The sequence below is a fragment of the Rhamphochromis longiceps genome, linkage group LG3 (genome assembly GCF_057381845.1).
Source record: "Rhamphochromis longiceps isolate RC_006_pf linkage group LG3, R_longiceps_female_GT1.1, whole genome shotgun sequence".
Lineage (NCBI taxonomy): Eukaryota > Metazoa > Chordata > Actinopteri > Cichliformes > Cichlidae > Rhamphochromis > Rhamphochromis longiceps.
Genome location: NC_140559.1, coordinates 63,629,379 through 63,648,906, shown reverse-complemented (window position 1 = coordinate 63,648,906; position 19,528 = coordinate 63,629,379). Strand labels below are relative to the sequence as shown.

The 19,528-nt window shown below is 43.0% G+C and overlaps 2 protein-coding genes across 2 annotated transcripts in view; one reads left to right on the top strand and one right to left on the bottom strand.

The window, feature by feature from the left end:
• The window catches only part of LOC146675695 (protein TANC1-like), a 407,338-nt gene that overhangs the window by 159,796 nt on the left and 228,014 nt on the right, over positions 1 to 19,528 (top strand). The gene's annotated exons all lie outside the window — the stretch shown is intronic.
• LOC146675703 (neuroligin-2-like) lies at positions 12,724 to 16,671 on the bottom strand. The gene is made up of 4 exons (XM_085401178.1): positions 16,622 to 16,671; positions 14,762 to 14,997; positions 13,899 to 14,208; positions 12,724 to 13,593 (listed from the first exon to the last, which is right to left on the bottom strand). The coding sequence occupies exons 1-4, from the start codon at positions 16,669 to 16,671 to the stop codon at positions 12,765 to 12,767; spliced, it is 1,425 nt and encodes a 474-aa protein (XP_085257304.1). The 3' UTR covers positions 12,724 to 12,764.

Here is a 19,528-nt window from a genome sequence, read left to right as displayed (position 1 = left end):
CTTTGGCTGGCCTACTGTCATGGCGGAAGGGGGCGTGGTCCATCTCCCGTGACATCACGCTCCAAAGCCCTATAGGTGGGAAAATGTACCATGTCGACCAATCAAAAATGATATGGAAACATGACATTTGGTTGTTTAGCAAAAGGGGGAAGTTTTAGGAGTGACCGGCAAGAGAGAGCGAGTGAGCGAAAGAGAGAGAGAGTTTTGATACGTGAGAGATTTGTGACGTTTACCGTGTTTGGTCTCAAGTTAGTTTGTTGTCTTGTGTATTTAGTGTGTAGCTGTTGTTTTGTTTTGTGTGTCAGTTCTACTAGTGATCGTCACAGTTGCTGCCTTAAAGCCAACAAAGGCAGATTGCAGTGTAAACGCTGAGTGACACACCTGCTGTCAGACCTGCAGGTTTATCCCTGTGCTGTTCTCATATGTGTTAGAGTGACACAAACTATTGTTTGACACCTGATTGTTCTGTAAATAGTTTGAAATGATTATATGAAAAACGTCTGAGCCTTGGCTGCATTTTTTGGTAAATAGTACCATATAACTTTGTTGTTTGCAAAACGTGTGCGTATTTTTAAAAGTGTACAATCTCTATTTGCATTTCAAGTTATGAAGATGATTCGTTAAACATGTGTGTGGTTTTTACAGTCAAAATATCACTTTCTACGTGTATTTTAAATTTTGTCTGAATTTAGATAAATTGTGCTGATACAGTTGGTCAAAATGAGAAAATAACAGATTGGCAAGATAAACTGTTTTTAAAGGTAAAATATAGAGGCCACATCAAAAGTAGTCAAGAAGGGTTAAAGGCTAAAAGCAAAGTTGTCACCAAGTACTGTTTATATTTGTGTGTATTGCTGCAGCTTTTTTGAGTATTAATTTGGTGCCTTTGTGTGAAATAATGGTATTGTGAGTGATCCATATAGTCACAAAGAATAGCCACTTGTTTCTGTGCTACCAAAGTTCCCCGGCTTTCATTCAAAATGTGTTTATCGTCAGCACCTGCACATTAAACTACTTAAACATTATAAATGTCTTCAAGCTCACACTGAGGCCTGTGGGGTACTATCAGCCACTGAGACAGTACACACATTTATATGTGTTTGTATATGAATATTTCATACTTTAAGACTGCCTGTTTATTTAAGGGAGATGAACAAAATACATTGGAATTGTACAAAATAATATCATGGATGATAAATTAAATAGATTTTAAGTAGATGCTTGTGCATTCTTAAAGTCTTATATGTTGAACTGAACTATGTGATCTGTTCAAAGCCTTAATCTTAATTTGAAGTGAAATGTGCATTTTGAGTTTATACACTATGTATATAAGGCGACCGTTTCCTTTTGCAGTATTTTTGTGTGGTGTACTTTTCTATGTCTTAACAAAAGGGGAACAAAGGTGTTTAAGTTCACCTAGGATGATGTGTTTTAATTTTCACATGGTCTTGCTTGAATTTGACCCTGACAAAGGCGTATGAACTCTGTCAGCTGTTTGGAGTTTCCATTTTCTAAACTTCTACATTCTGAACCTTCTTCAGCTCTGAACAGATGATGAAACACTGAATGATTTCAAGCTCACACTTTGTCTAATAAACTTACATCTTTCATTCTTTATACAGATTGTATCGCTGTGGTTTGTCAGAGATCAGCTGTGATTATCTGGCAGCAGCACTGAAGTCCAACCCCTCCCATCTGAGACAGCTGGACCTGAGCTCCAACAACAAGCTGCAGGATTCAGGAGTGAAGCATCTGTGTGGTTTCCTGGAGAGTCCAGGATGTGGACTTGAAACTCTGAGGTCAGTCAGCATGTTTTAGTTGTGCTGAGATGAATATGATGTGAAAGTTGTGCTGACACTAAACTGCAGACATCAGGCTGATATTATACTGATCCACACTGAGGATCTTCATGGTAAAGTCTGTTTTCTTCTTCTCTGGTTTAGTCCATTGACTGCAGCAGAACAATGTTCACATTTCAAACCTTCAAAGAAGAAGAAAAATCCTCCACTGGATAATTCACTGTGAAACTCTCCAACTCTTCATTCCACCTTAAAGTCTGTCTGACACTGAAATCCAAAGCAAAATGTGCGTTTGCTTTACAGACAGCAGTCCAACACAAACATACACACATCATCCAAAACACAGTCCAACATCCAAATCTCCTCCACTGCCAGCATGAATGATGGGAAAGAGAAGGAGGAACACTCTGACATTCAGGGTTAGAATGAGTTTCATGAAGCAGACTGTGAAGATCAAAGCTGCATTAGAAAGCTTACATGAATGAATGAGTGGACAGAAGTGGACAGAGATCATCTGAAGCACTTCAAAGGCTTTAAATCAGCACATTTCTCTTTATTCTTTATCAACTCTGTTAGTTTCTCTCAGTTTTCTGTGGAATGAAGCTAACAGCAGGCTAATAAGATGCTGACCAATAGGTTTCTATTAAAGGTTGTAATTTGTATATGAAAAAGTGCTTTGGCTCAGCAGGGATCAGCTTACAGGTAGAATACAGCTGCTGGATGGGATTAGCATGTCATAGCTATCTACCAAACTGCTAACTGGGGGATTTCAGGCCATCTATGGATCATTTTTGCTAACTGTTTATTCAGCTTAGGCTCACAGGGCTGCAGCCTGTGCCCTAGCTGTCATAGGGCAAGAGGCGTGGTCCACCTGCACAGGTGAGCAGTCCATCACAGGGCCAACAGAGAGAGACAGAGAAGCACTCTCTCACATCCACACCTACAGCCAATTTAGAAGCACCAATGAACCTAAGCAGCATTTCATTGGACTGTGGGAGAACATCCACCCTCCACAGAAAGGCCAACAAGCTTCAACCTACAACCTTCTTGCTTTAAGGCACTAGTGCGAACCACTTTTCCCCATTTCAGCCCAAATCCTGCATCTTCCTGTTTCTGACTCCAGGCCAGCTCCACTAACACTTTCTCATCAGACACTGCCACCTAGTGGAGGAAGTCTTAGTTCCATTTGAAGCTTCAGATTACAGTTAGTTCCTTTACAAAGAGGTGGAGGTGGTGGGGCCACAGCACCATCATCACTGAGTGCCATAGGACACTTAACCTTTGTTTCCATATGCTGGGAACTTCCTGTTGTTCCAAGGAGGACTGGAAAATGTGTGAAAGTCTCCCAGTCAGTTCCTCACAGCACACTTCAATCATTTCCCTCCCACAGCATCAGGACCAGGGCTTTTTCTCTCTTTGGTCCCACTAAGAGATTTCCACACAAACACCTCATCAGTGGGACTCTCAGAGCTACCAGCCCTTTGCTACAATCACAAAGCTCTTCATTGAAATCAATGATATCAAAGCTGGAATCCAATGAGTCCAAGTCTTCTGCTGATTCAGCATCACATTCATCTTTGCTCCTTGTCCTGCATCCCCACCATGGACTTCATTCCTTTCCAAGCCAGCCTTGAGTGTCCTTTATTCAGCTCATCCTCTGCTTTACTTTTACACCTGATTTTAGCTGCTTTATCTCTCTTTCAACAAGTTTCTGTGCCTCAATCTTTTTCTTCTCTCCCTCATAACAAGACAGCTTCTTCTGCCTGAGAACATGTTGGAGTGATTTACTAATCCAGGGCTGCTTATTGGGGAAAATACTTCCTGTTTCCAAAGTAATCCCCATTTTTCCCAGAAAGAAATGTAAGTAGAAATCGATGATCTAAGTGAGAACATGAGCCTTTAAAAAGTCCCAGTGGGTGCAGTCAAAGCAGTCCCTCAGTCCCAGTATATAGTCTTTGGTCCAGACTGGAACAAGTGTGTGCCCAGTTTGAGCTCTCTTCAGTGCTGTGACCTGACAGACCCAGAGGGGCCATCACATCACATTTAGAAGCTCCCCTAATGGAGCCACAACACATGTCCAACACTTAGTTTGTCTTGTTGGACCAACTGGAAGAAATGATTCAAGGACTTAGTCACAGAACAGAGATTCAAATCTCCAAAATCCAACTGGCTGCATCAGGACATATAGTCTGAAACTCTGCACAGTTTCCTGTTTGAAGCTGCTTCCTGTTGGCTTCAGCTGTTTGGAGTTTCCATTTTCTAAACTTCTACATTCTGAACCTTCTTCAGCTCTGAACAGATGATGAAACACTGAATGATTTCAAGCTCACACTTTGTCTAATAAACTTACATCTTTCATTCTTTATACAGATTGAGTCTCTGTGGTTTGTCAAAGATCAGCTGTGATTATCTGGCAGCAGCACTGAAGTCCAACCCCTCCCATCTGAGAGAGCTGGACCTGTGGGGAAACAACCTGAAGGATCCAGATGTGAAGCAGCTGTCTGATCTTCAGCAGAGTCCAGACTACAGACTGAAGACTCTGCTGTAAGTAGAGTGATGGAGTGATTGGGTGGTGCTGTCAGCAGTATTGTACTAAACACAGTCAGTATGAAGCAAAGATCCAGTGTTTCCTGTAAAGCTGCAGCTTCTCAGTGAAGCTGTGAGAGGAGAATGGTGACAGGCTTCAGGATTGGACACAAACACTTCCTGTTTCTCACCTTTATGGTCACCATGGTAACGGCTGACACGCTCTGATCAAACACTGTCAACAGCCAATCAGCTCTCTGAACAAAGCAGCACGCAGACCAATGACTGCATTCGTTTCCAAGTTTAAAGCAGTGAAGAACACAGTCTGTAGGTGAGGAAGAATTTAGTGAGAGCAGATGTTTGGATGGAATTCCTCCAGTTAACAGCTGGAACTGTCCATCTGGATTGTTGGGCTTGTTGTTGGGGTTCCTACAGAGCTCAGAGTGGACACACCAAGGTTCTTCTAATGAATGAAAGTCCAAACTCAAACTAGGAGGGAAAAACATTTTCATCAACTTCAATAAAAATCCAAAGATTAGAAAAAGTGAAGCAACAATGAGTCCTAGTACAGTCCCAGCACTGAAGTCCCTGCTGCTCTTTATACTGGATGTGCTGCATCACTGACTGACAGCTGATGAAGAGTCTCTGGAAACACTCGTTTATCTCCTCTGCTCTTCCTTCTTCTCTCTGCAGGTGGAGGATATGATGGTAAACAGGACGGTGTGTGTGCTGAGAGAGGAGGAGCTGTGTCCTGATGATCCAGAGAGGTTGAAGCAGCAGCAGCTTGTGTGTAGAGACGCTCTGACTGGGCCATGTTACTGGGAGGTGGAGAGGAGAGCTTCATCCAGCAGTGACTGACAGAGGAATGAGAAGAAGTGCAGATGACTGTCAGTGCTGCAGAGTGAACTGCTCTGAGAACAGCTCCACTGTCAGACACAATGTAGAGTCCAGCATCATCCCTGTGTGTCCCTCTGGATCTGACAGAGGATCATCAGTGTATCTGGACTGCTCTGCTGCTGCTCTGTCCTTCTACAGTCTCTGCACAGTCTCTGTCTGACTCTGGCTTCAGACCCTCCTGGATCAAACTCACCTGGAAAGACTTTCAAACATCACTCAATAGATTTGAATACAGAATATATTTGATATATACTGTAGATGTACTGTAGAGTTGCAGTTTGTCACTTGTAAATACAGTCTGTGAGCAGCTGTGAGCTGAAAGATCTTTCTAGAAACACGAAATGTTTTCACTCTTCTGTTGCTTTTTCATATATTTCCACAACATTAATATTGATCCCACCTGTCTCACCTGTTTCATGCTTTTATACATAATAACAGGACACGTGTGATCTGAGCGCTGCTGTGGTTGCTGTGCTGCACGTCTTCATTTAGATAACAGAGACATCTAGTGGTTCAGAGGGAGAACTGCAGGAGGTGGAGCTGTGTTTTAGCATGGAAAACTTTTTATCTTTTAGGCGCAGATACAAATATGACAAGTATCAGTGTGAGATACAAAAGGTCACATCAGTCAGCAGAGGGAACAGTGATCACACAGCAATGTAAGAATAGAAACATAACAGTGAATCTGGACATGTTTACAGATGGAAGCAAACAAACAGGATGTAACACTACATTAAAGCCACAAATGTGAAGAAAACAAACACAAAGGAAAATATATTTGATCTCAGGAATCCAAATCAGATGCTTTAGAGCAGGGGTCGGCAACCCTGGGCACGCGTGTCACAGCTGGCAAGCGAAGGGTTAACTGATGGCACGACCATAGCTGGACTGGCCATCGGGCATACTGATGGTGATTTTTCGTTTTTCTGGGCCGATGATGTTTTTTTATGATTTTTTTTTTTTTTGTAACGGTATAAACGATGGAAGGTGGTGAATTGGCCGGATGCTGGTCGATGTGTAGAAATAAGTCAGTTGTTTGGTGGTGGCTATGGCGGAGCTTCCACAGAGGCAGCAGGTGGATGAGGGAAAGGGGAGGCAGGAGGAGCAGAGACCCGAGGCGGCCGCCGGTCCGAGTGTTGGCCCCCTTGAACTTTCCCACATTTTGTCACATTACAGCACAAACATGAATCAGTTTTATTGGAATTCCACGTGAAAGACCAACACAAAGTGGAACGGAAATCATACATGATTCCAAACATTTTTTACAAATAAATAACTGCAAAGTGGGGTGTGCGTAATTATTCTGTCATGGAAAAACACACTGCCATCAACTGTTTTGTTTTTGTCAAAATCACTGTAATATAATCACTGTACCTTTATATACATGTGACTTATATTAATGCTGCTGCCCTCTTGTGGCTAAAGTGTAATTATGTTCTTGTTATTAGGGAAAACATTTGAGAGTAACATGACAAATGAGTCAGCACTTTGGCTTTAGCTTAAGAAATCCTCATTTTTATGTCATTAGTTATAGTTGCATGTATTCATTATCATAAGTTAACCTTTAATATTGATGTCTTAAATTGATTTTACTTAAACTAGCAATAATTTTATGGTTGCATTAAATAAATGCATCACTAATGAATGAACTATTTCAGTAATTAATTTTAAAAATCTACATAATCAATTAAAGATATATATTAATAATGAATTATCCATTAATTTCATTTAAAATGTTTCAATATTTGTTTATATACAATTCAAATTAGTTAATTACATATTTAATCAATTATTGGTTTGTTTTCTATTTTGATTATTTTACTGACACATTTAATGAATTATTTAATGATGTATTTATTTAATTCACGTTGCTACTCCTGGCCCTGCATCGCTGTTCATAAATACATTTTATTTGTCAGCTTCACCCATCAAAGTCAGGGGGCGGGGTTAATGCTGATCAAGTCAAAACCATTGCTTTGGTCTGGTGGGCGTTCTTTTAGTGGGCTTTTCTGTCACGGCCTGCGTGGCAGACTATGATGAGGGGAAGGACGACCCAAATGCCAACACGTTCTCACTCCTGTATGGAGGACCACAAGAGCCACGCGCATCGAAATAAAGAATTCTGTGCTTAAGTAATGAATTATAGAATAAATTCTGCATTTGTAAATTCATTTTTGAATTCCCATTTAATAAACTGATTTTTGAAATGCTTTTAAAAACTGCATTTCAAAATCCTTTTTCCAATTGCACTTTAATAAACTGCATAAATTGCATGAATGAAGGGATCCTGCAGCGAAACGGAGAGCCCAACCTCTGACTTAGTGCCTGTTTACTCAGTCTGACCACCTGTGAAGTTAACGCGCTAACGTGGCTAACGCTAGCATCACCACACGTAGCCCCGTTAGTTTAAGGTCATCTTAGCTCATGAAAGTTTAACGTCGCAGCTGTACGAGCTAGCTACGTGTTTTGTAAGCTGCTGTGCTCTTCACAAATAAAGCTGGAAGCAGCTCAGACTATTAGAACCAGCACTGAGGCCTGTTACATTTATGTTAGAGCAACAGCTGCAGCCTTTAAACTAGCGATTAAAATGCTGACAGTAATCACAATCAAAAACGGTTTTATTGCCAAATGTTGAGCAGGTTTACAACATTAGGAAATTGCTGCGGTGCTTCAGTGCAAACATACTGTCATATAACACTTAAATAAAAATAAAAATAAGGATTAAAAGTGCTAAGTAGATAGATATATACATGAGTGCAGGTGGTGATCAGGGCCAAACATGGAATGATGCAGTGAACACAGCGTAGGGTCACGTGGTAGTGGTGGGAACAGTCATACGGTTATTGTTCATGTGTCCAACAGCAGAGGGGAAGAAACTGTTCTTATGGCGAGAGGTTCTGGTGCGAATGGACCGGAGCCTCCTGCCTGAGGGGAGCAGGTCAAACAGACTGTGTCCAGGGTGAGAAGGGTCAGCTGTGACTGAGCTGCACGCCCCAGTGTCCTGGAGGCGTACAGGTCCTGCAGAGATGGGAGTCTGCAGCCAATCACCTTCTCAGCAGAGCGCACAACATGCTGCAGTCTCTGTTTGTCCCTGATAGTGGCTCCAGCGTACCACACGGTGATGGAGGAGGTGAGGATGGACTCGATGATTGCAGTGTAGAATTGCATCATCGATCATATAATCCATTGTTTCAAATTAGACCTAAAACTCCCCCTTTTGACACATCTTCATGTGTCAAACAAAACCACAACTAGAAAATTAAAAGAAAAAGGTTCATCAGATCATTTCTCAGAAAACCTCAGCGATTCTCCTCTCGAGTATATTTGCTCCGGGCCTGCAAACCTGTGTTTAAATAATAAAATCAGTTTAATTATCATGTTCGATCTTTTCAGCTCCTGGCTCCACCCAGAGCCTGCATCCCCAGAACGACCTAGAAACAAAACCTGTATATTAGCATCAACTTCACATTTAAACTCAGTTCCCCCCCTGTCCTTCCCTCACTGTGATCCACTCTGTGCTATAAGAAACTAAACTTAAAACACAACAGTTATCAGTCATGTGCTTCATACAAAATGTGCGTATGTTTTAGTTTCACGTTGATCCTCTGAGTGTCATGGTACTTCTTTTAATCTGACTTTATCAAATCGAACCAAAATAGGTTTGCTGTCTTTACTTTGCTCGTTTCCCTCCAGCACCACCTCGTATCACCTGCCCTTTCCCTTGGACCAGTGTTTGTTGTTCCATAACTGGATTTGGAATGTGACAAGTCCACCAATCCCCTATATAACTCCTACATTTGGCTTTGGTTCTGTTTTCCTTCTATAAAATGTCGTTGACTTCTACAGTGGCCTGCTTTGGTTAATGGTAACATCAGTAATATCAAACATTTTCTCCCCTTCAGCATTTGGCATTTTCCCAACAATATAATGTGACACCATCATCTAAACCCAGTCAATAAAACAACATTTTCTTAAAGCAAACATCAGCAACCCAAAATTAGCCGCCCAAGGGTGGAGTCTGCAGCTCCACTCTCATGTGAACCTTTCGGTCTCCCTCTCTCTCTCTTGTGCTCCTGCCAAAAGCAAAGCAAAGCATCCACCCTTTTCTTACCGGCGTCGTGAATTGTTTGTCAACATCTACTCATCCTAACGCTGGTCCAGTGTTTGTCACGGCTGCACAGCAGACAAGTGAAGCCTCACGCACAAAGCATCAGAGTCTCCACCCTCATCAATATGAGCTCATTTATTTGTTCTTTCTTTTGTTTTTAGAAAAAGAGTTCTTTATGATCTTGGACTGGATTGACTCGCTGCAATCCTTTTAGACAGGAACTCGCAGGTTCCCACAGGTGACCTTTTCCTCAGCCCATTGTAATCTGGAAAAGCTCACCTTATATTTGCTCTCACAACAATGTTTTACAGCGCTGTTAATTCAATCTTGCAGGCCTGCTTAGAACAAAGAAGGAGGAAAAGAGAGCTGATTATTAGCTCATCAGAGCACAAAACATCATCACCAAAGGGGGCGACACCTGACAGTTTTCTCTAAGTGCACTGTTACAGAAATAATGAGCCGCTCCTCGACATGTCCATGTTTAGTAAAACTCCCTCTATTGAAATAAGAAAACAAGCCAAAGCTAACTGACAGAATGAACCCATCACTAAAACAACGACCCCAAAAATCTTCATCACAGAAAAGTTTTGCTTACTAATCCAACAATATGTTGTGGGAATTAGAACTTTCCGGGTCATAAAGCTTTTGCCGACTCTTGGCTTAACTAATACTGACATAGTCTGAAATCAGACTTAAAGTCACTCCCTCTGTTCATTTAGGATAAATGTATCTATATCTGATTTAGGCTAAGTGCCTTTTGTTTAGATGAACTGCTGGACTTCCAGACCAGCAGGTTTAGGGAAGTCTTTATGGGGTCACACTCTGACCCCCCCCACCACACACACACACACACACACACACACACACACACACACACACACACACACACGCACGCACAGGCAACGTACTCTTTGTTTGTATGTAGACGTCATATGTTAATGAACGTCATATGTATATTCATGTAACCTCAATAAAAGAGCAGTGTTACGGGGGAGCGGACGAGAGCAACTGGGGTGAAGCGAAGGAACGGCGTTTGTCCGGTTCTCTCCCGTGCACGGGAAACATGAAGAACTTTGCCTACTCGTGTCTTTCTTTGCTATGTAATTAAATTGTCCTTAACGTTCCAACGAATAGGTTTATGCTACAAACCTATCACTGAGGTTAACTACACAACCCCTCGCCACCTCCTTATACACAGGAGTGAGTACAAAAGGGTTCGTACGGACGCATCAGCCGGCCGTCCTTCTGCTCGACACTGTTAGCTGAAAGATGATCGGATCATCCTCTGTCCTGTATTTAAGGCTGAGAGTCTTTGTCCAGTCTCTTTTCCACAGCTACTGTCCACAGCACTGATCCACCTGCAGCACAGCCCCACTCAGTTGTTTTATGATTTACATTGTGCACGTTTCCCTTCCACTGAGCTTACAAAACCTCTGACAGGAGAAGTCAGGCATGTGTTTCCCCCACCTCCCCTTTTAGGCAGTAATAAAATAGAAAACAAACAATCAAACAGGCTAAAGCTAGAGCACAAGCAAAGACAGCACCGGTGACTAAGTTCTCCCATACTGGACGTACGCTACCACGTGGGCTCAAACAGCAGCACATCAGCTCAGTTTACATACTGTTGACATCTTCATCAGAGGGTCAGCAGGGAGCGCTGCTGAGCTGCAGTGGTCTCCACCAGAATGACGGAGCAGGAATCACAAACAGCACAAACCCACCGTGTTGTTTCCACCCTGTTCAGGAGATCTGAGCCCCCATCCCTTTTTTTCATGTTGCAGCTCTGCACTGCAGGCCCTGAACGCCTCCCGGTTACCCTCAGTGTGCTTAGAGTTTAATTTACAACCGACGAGCTCACAGATCATCTGCAGGCAGGTGAACGAACCCTTAATGTGAGGATAATAGCAGAGCTGAGCTGAGGTCAGAAATAGTCAGGAACGGTGTCGACACAGTGAAGTCAGCTGTTTGGGAATTTGTCTGATTATCAGTTTGGGGGGGTCGGTGTTAAATAACAAAGGCGGTGTAGGATGGAGAGAGGAGGAGGGAGGGAGCAGTGATGATATGAAGTCAGAATACACATGTGGCAGACATAAGGGGGTCAGACAGGAGCAGCATCAGTCTCTGCTCTGTTTTGTTAATAACGTAGAAAAATAGTTTTGTACAATCAAGCTACATCGACGGACGCTTTACCTCACGTACCCTAAAATGAAAAAGTAGTGACAGTAAGACGGAGGCTGCACATGACACCATGACTGAGTTCACAGCTGTTGCTTTGATTCTAACGTTTAAGACTTTTGGCATCGACTCCGTTTTAATAAATGAGTGCTGGGAGGCGTCGTTTGACTTCAGGAGCTCCTGCGATGCTCCTGCGATGCTCCTGCGATGCTCCTGCGATGCTCTTACTCTGCGGGAGAAAACCAAAAACCAAAAGTAGCAAACATGGAGCGATATGACTCGTTTAGATTTTGGGAAACGTGCATCGACAGGTACAGTGTCCTTTTCCCCGCGTCTTTAAAAATAATTCATGCATAGATCCCCCACTGAGAAAACCCTTTTATATACTTTCTCCTTTGTACACATTTTATATAGAACTATATATAATATCATTTCTCTATATCTATATTTTCAGAAAAATTCTTTCCACACAATAAAAAACAACAATTAAACAAATGCTTCAAACAAAACAACAAAAAGAGAGAAGATGGAAGAAAGAAAATCACGACTGAGGCCAGTTTGGCACTTTGTCATGAGAACATGACAGAACTCTGTTAGTTGACGGTAAATAGCGAAACTCTATTTTTCTTTGGTTTTTCTTCTCCCTCGATGAGAAATGAAACACAGCAGTGCTTACTTGGCACCTAAAAATGCTGGTCGAATGAAAGATATCAGTGTTTTCATGGTTATATGTTTAGTGTACGCCTCCCCCTCCAGACTGCTCAGCAGATCGGGAATTTTTAGAGAAGAGCAGGAGGGAGGCGTGTCAAATGAGAGGAAGAGAGCAGTAATAAAACACGGATGTAGAAAAGAGAAGCATAATGTGCACATAACACACAGGAGATGGAAAAAGAGATGACGCCAACGTAAAAAAGAGAAAACAGCGAGGAGCGAGAGAGCATTCGTCCCTTTGACAAATGTTGGAGGTCTTGAGCCTGGAAACAGCAGACCGTCTTTGAAAACAGTATCTTTGAAAGATCTGAGTCACCCACCCCAAACTGCTCATCTGCTGCTGGACACTTCAGTTGCACCTCCACATGCCACCAGTGGAGGGAGCTGCCAAGTTTCACAGCACATGACGCAGCAGGTGTAGTTGCTTTTGGAGAAAGAAGAGAATAAGAGGACAGAACGAAGGCCCAGGTCTAGAGGCCTCCCTTCCAGAGCGGAAGCAGAGCCAGTGTTCCTGGTCCCTAGGTGGCGCTGTGTCGGGCCTGTCCCTACTATACCCTGGTGGTGGAGTGGGGGTGGGGCAGGGTGTTGTTGTGGCCGGTGGAGGGGAATGTGTTGAAGGCGTGAAGAGGCTGCATGCTGGTGATGGTGCTGGGGATCACGGTGATGGTGTATGGCGTCATCAGCGGCACGTTGTCGGGGGCGCGGCGCAGCGCCAGGGTGTAGTCAGGAGGGCAGGCGGGCCGCAGGATGTCGTGGGGTCGCAGGGGCTCCATGTCGTGGTGAGCGTCGCGCTCCCAGTCCTTCATCTGCAGGGACATGATCTCCTCCTCCTGGCTGTGAGCCAGGTCATTGGCGGGGCCGCCCCGCTGAGGGGACAGCCGGTGCCGGCGCATCTCGTGCCGCTTGTCACGCTTGTAGTAAAGGGCGGCGAAGGCCAGGATGTTGAGGAAGAAGAGCGACGCTCCAACTGCAACTGTCACGCTCAGTTCGGTGGAGTAGTCGCGGGTGTGTCTGGGAAAGAGGTCCTGGGGCGGGCGCTCTGAGCCCTCGGGCTCAGGATCTGATGGGAAGGTAGGGTAAGGATGACGAGTGGTTCGAGGAACGTTGTTTCTGGGCCTCATGGTGCCGGGGTCACGGCCTGCGGGGGAGCGCGTAGTGGTGGGAAAGAGCACGTCGTGCAGGCTGTGAAGATGAGGGACTAATTCCAGCCAAAAGGCCACTTTGTTAGCTCTGTAGTTGTCTCTGACACGAGGTTTCAAAGCGATGTGAAGGTACTGCTTGTCCTTCCAGTTGAACTTGGTCCAGATGACCTCCTCGAAGCGGTTGGGCTTGGTATGAATGAACTTGGTGTCCTGAGGGACGGGCAAGTTGGGGTCCCTGGTGGAGCATAAAGGTTAAACGTTTCAGTTCAAAGTTATATTCAGTCTCCATTATAAGTAACATGTGGAATCAATACACTGAATACAGACAGGAGGCCCATTCTCTGTGCAACCTTTAAACTATCTAAGACCAACCGGCTGCTCTGGGATCTGGATGCTTTTGGTGAACCAGTATGTTCAATTCTTCAAAGCCACACGGGAATTAAACTAGCAACCTAGATTCAAGTATTCAAGATGACTAGAAGGCTGTCAGAGAACATACAGTAACGTGTACAGTTTACACTACTGTGACATGAGGCCTACCCAGTCTTTGCGAAGTTAGTCCAGTAAGTCATGACCACAGCGCTCAGCATCACATCGTTCTTGGAGAAGTTGCACGGGAACAGGTCCGTGGCACCGATCATCGGTACGCCGAACACGTAAGGTATCTCGTCTCCGTGCGCGGCGTCGGCCCACTCGGGCCGCGTCTCGGTTTGGCAGTGGTGGTAGAACGTGTAAAAGTAAACTGGGGACTGAAACTCAGCATGGAGTTTGGCAGTGGCCACAGCTGGTGCCACCCACTGGTGGTCCGTAAACAGGAAGCGAGTGAGAAATCTAGAGAGGAAAAAAAACTCTTTCAGATAACAGAAGGAGTGACAGGCAGCAGAGAGGAAGCATGACTGCATTATCCAAACATGTCTGTACTGTGACTGTGGTCCGGCTGTGAGGGGTTCGCAGGCCGATCTGTCAGAAACACCGACACTGAGATTGGGAGCCGACTACCTGGGGGATGATAGCATTACTGCCCACAGAGCCTCAAAGGTTAAGGCGCAGACACGCCGTGATGTGGATGAGTGGCTCTCTTTAGCACGCTTGTCTTGTTTGATGCACTTCACTGGGCTCACATGTTACTGATTCCATTCTTTACTCGCATGTTTTAAACGCTTAAAGCACTTTCACAGCTTTTTATATTCTTTTGAAAATTCATGTGAACTCAAGCTGTCAGAATTGTAATGTAAGCTTTGATAATTGTCCACATTTGTCATTTTGACGATTATCCGTTTATTTTAATGAATACAGCAAACAGAAAAAAACGAACAAATCAACAAACGCGGCTCCTAATGAGACAAAACCTGATGATGCTGCAAAATGCAGTTAAGTGAGAGGAGGCTGTAAAATGGAATAACTGAAAAAGTGGCAGTGTACAGAGGTGGCGTCCTCACCCTCTGGGTAGCCGTAGAGGTTGTCAACAAAGCTGGAGATGGTGTAGTCGAACGCCGCAGCTGAGATGCCGTCGTTGTCCTCACTGTCGTCCACAAACTTCAGCCCCTCTCCCTGGTTCACTCCTATCAAGATGTCATAGTTTAGGAGCTCCCCCTGGTGGAGCAAATAAGGAAGAACATGCTGAGTGCTGGAACAGAGCCTGTGTGCATCACAAGTCTACAACAGGAAGTGCAGCTGAAGCACAGCTTTGTGAATTGGCAGCATTTCATTTCCCAGTAAACAAAATAAAGATTAGCTGTTGCCATGAAATTCCTACTATAAACTGTAAATACTGCAATATATGCAGGGTTCATACACATTTTTAGGGTCAAATTCAAGCACTTTTTAAGCACATTCAAGGTCAATTTTCAAGCTTTTCCAGCACATTACCAAAAAAGAAGCATGTTTCACTTTGCATCACCTCAGTAAGACCTTGTAAAAATTTAAACAAATCATCTGAGGTCGATTTAAATGTCTTTTGTTCCCCTTTTGTTAAAAGAGCAGCACACAAAAATACAGAAAAAGGAAACGGTTGCCTTACATGCATATAGTGTACAAACTCAAAAAAACACATTCCTCTTAAAAATGTGCAAATGTGAACAAATCAACTTGTTAGAGATCTTCATCTCCACTGTAAATAAACAACAAGCCAGAGAACAAGAAAACTGCACCAAACACCACAAACACCAACAAATTAATGTCTTCTCATCAGACATTGAAGCTTCTTTCCTGTGTGACATAAAAAATAAGAGACCGATGTTTGTTTGTTTTTTTAACTAGTTAAGCACCCACGTTCAGTCATCCACCCATTCACGCACACATTCACACACTGGTGATGTAGCTACAGCCACCCTGGGGCGCCACCAGGCCCTCTGACCACCACCAGTAGGCAACGGGTGAAGTGTCTTGCCCAAGGACACAACGACCAAGACTGTCCAAGCCGGGGCTCGATTACAAGGGGAACTCCTAACTCTTGAGCCACGATCGCCCAGTGGGGACATGGGGACATTTCAATTTCCAGCAGGAAGCTCCCCCTTTTTGTTAAACCCTTTAGATCAGGGGTCGGCAACCTGCGGCTCTTTAGTCCTTATAGTGCGGCTCCGCGTGGTTTGTGAAAATAAATTAGCTGAAGTGTATTTTATTTATGTTAGTTCTTTTTTTAACTTGTAGTTCTAAATTGGAAGATTATTGTGATTTTGCAATATACAAATAAAATTATATTTTCTTATTTTTTCATCGCTCAAAATAAGCGTCACACTCGCGGAAGCCGGTGTACCCGGCGAAACGCCGTGGATTTATCGAGCCTTTCAACCCCAGATAGGCCAATTATGGCTCTTTGGCTCTTTGGCTCTTAAAGGTTGCTGACCCCTGCTTTAGATGAACAGAGTTTTTTAATTAAATACATAATCTTTAATAAATGTTCTCTTTTATAAAAAGTAGGATAATTAAAAAAACTTTTATTATACCTCTATTGAGTAGAAAAAAAACTCGTGTTTTCTGTCGTGTGTTATATAATATTAGGGATGTTTGTGACAATTAATTTCTTAATCGGCTGGACTAACCAATAGTCCACAACCAGGAAACACTGAAATTTTAAGTTAAGTTTGAAAACAGTTTAAAAAAAAATACCCCATTCCAAAATGTCTTGTGACAATCTCATTGGCTTAGGGAGTGATGATGTCATAGATCTTAAGAATCTTAAGTCCTTTGATGTTTTTCCTTAAGTAGGGGTGAGAAACAGCAAGTTTTAGTTCGTTTCAGCAGCATCTGTGTTTGCAGCCTACAAAACGTTCACCACAAGCTCTTCAAAGTCATCGTATAGAAACTCCAACATGTTTCCAAGAAAAAAACAACCAATTCAAAAAGATTACGCCGCCTCTCCTTCCTGGCGTGGCCGGCCAATTTCCCCAAATGGCTCCTCATCCTTCCAAAGGGCGTTAGAGGAGAGTAGGAAGGAAAACTACCTTCTCCAGAAAAAAATGCAACAAATTGAAGAAGAGAAACTTCAACTGGAGGACAAATGTAGACGAATGGAAGCCCAAAATAAAGAGCTGGAAGAAAGACAACAGCGCCAGCCGGACATAAAAATTATTAATGAGGGCTGGGGAATCAAGTTTGCTCAGAGCCGAGAGCAGATTGTGCACCTCATTAAAGAAAACAGGCAAAAGCGTGCAGAAGTCAAAGAAAGGACCAACCAGCTCCAAGACAAGAAAACGATGACTGATAAGATACAACGGGATCTCCAATACATGGACCGAAAAAATCGGCTCCTCCAAAGACAGCTCCATGAAGCTGTGGAAGAAAAGAAAGAATTCCTCCAACAGAAGGAAGAGCAGGACAAAAAGCAACGAGACATGCAGCACGAACTGAAGAGCATGCAGGAAAAATACCGCATGCTGAAAGAAAGCCTGGATGAAACACTGCGCCAAAATAAAGACCTTCTTCAACAGAAAGAGCAACAGCAGGAAAGACTGAAAGAAGGAAAACGTGTCGTCCAGGACTTTGAGTCTAAAAATCTAAAACTGCAAGAGTTTTGTAATCAGCTGGAGGACAAAGCAACTAAAGTGGAAGAAGAAAAGGACAAACTGGAGAAACGCTGCTCACAGATGCAGAGAAGGATCGATCAGATAGCGAGAAACAACTCCGAGCTCGTTAAGGGGATTTTGGTGGAATTCAATAACTTGAAGCGTGAAAACACTCAAATGCAGGCGCAAAAACAACAAGAAGACAAAATACATGAAGACCTGCAGCTCACGCTCCAAGAAATCCAGAAAAGAAACGAGCAGTTAGAAGACAAGCACAAAGAGGTCCAACAGAGAAATGCAGACATGCACAAGGACAAGCTGATACAGGAGGCAACATCCAAACAACTCAAAGACAAGCTTGAAGAACAACAAGCAACATTGGAAGAGGTGGAACAAAGATGTGAGAAACTTGAAGAACAAAACACAGAAACCATCGATGAGCTGAGAAATCTCATCCTGGAGGAAAAAAGCGCTCGTGGAAAAGTGCATGAAAAAAAAGAAAAAATGGTTCCACTTGTTCCGGAGGAGAGACGCTACTGCTTCCTCACCTGATGTAGCCTCGTCTTGCTCCACCTCTGTTAACCCCCCCAACCAGTCCCGGCCGTTGACTGTCCCCTCCTGAGCCTGGTTCTGCCGGAGGTTCCTGCCCGTTTAAAGGCAGTTTTTCCTCCCCACTGTCGCCAACTGCTTGCTCAGAGGGGATTGTTGGGCTTTTCTCTCCTCTGCCTTGTTTCTTCATTTACTTGTTTAACTTTTTTCATTATTACTTCATTTTACCTTGTTTCTTCATTTACTTGCTTGTTTAACTTTTTTCAACTTATCTAAATAATAAACCAATTAAATTTATCCTTTGAGTATTTTTCATCTCATCTTTACAGAATCTTTCCAAAACATTTTCAAACATTCAGATCTGTCTTTTATTTTCTTCTTGAAGCCTCATAAATGGTGAACTAAAAACCCGGAACATGGTTTGAAACATAGTTTCAGCTGAAACTGGCATAACATGCTGTGTGTGTGTGTGTGTGTGTGTGTGTGTGTGTGTGTGTGTGTGTGTGTGTGTGTGTGTGTGTGTGTGTGTGTGTGTGTGTGTCAGGATATCACTAGTTAGGTCATCATGTTTAGACTCATTCACTCCAAAATTATTTAGGCCAAATCTTTAAAACAGTGTCATTTCATACACATTTTCAATTCACTTCAATCGCACAAATGCAGAAATAATTATTTGCAGTATCTTATTTATTATGAGAATGTCATGCCTGATCATTTGTACCTACACCACCAAAAATGGGGGCAAAAGGGAGGAGATCATGTTTAATCGGTTATAAGAAAAGGTCAGAAATATAAGTGCCGACATGAGCAGTGTCCACAGAAACCTCTGACTCTCAGCTCAAAGCTCATATAAACCATTTCTACAACCAGCAAACAAACAAAGACACCGAACAGTTAAAAGAGCAGTGACGTCACCACGAATCTGTGGTCAGGTAATATCCATGTTTTGATTGATGATTTTCTGGAGTTAAATGTGAACCGAAGCATATTTTGGGTGTTATATGCTATTAAATACTTTTTAATTTATTTAAAAGTATTTAATAGCATATAACACCCAAAACATGCTGGGTGTGGAAATAAGAAAATCAAAATTTCCTCTGTTTGAGTCACAGTAACTTTGACATAGTAACATTTGCAGTAAGTCCTAAATGTTCACCTTTAAAATCACTCCCTCTGTTCATTTTGCCCACATCATGTTTCAGTGGTTGGCCTCAGGTTCTTCAGCTTCCTGACAGTCTGAAGTCAGCTGACAGAGTTTCACCTGCTAAATACACAGAAAATCTTGTTAAAGCCGCACAGTTTGCCCAACAGTAATATTCCCATTAAGCCCTTTCTAAACACTTTATAACAATGTGTCATCACTAAATTATAAACTTCTTCTCCAAATCTGCACGACTGCACTTAGTCACAGACTTTATTTAATTGTCCTGCGGCTGCTATCATATATTTTACCAAACAGTTCTTCTCACACAGTCACAGATATATTTCTCTCAATGCAAACTTCACTCATGTCTCAGACAGGAAACTTGAGTTTTTCTTTTTTTTCTGTCCCCACTCATTCAACTAATTTGCATATTGAGTCACATCTCGAGAAGTTGCCCTGACAACAGAAATGCA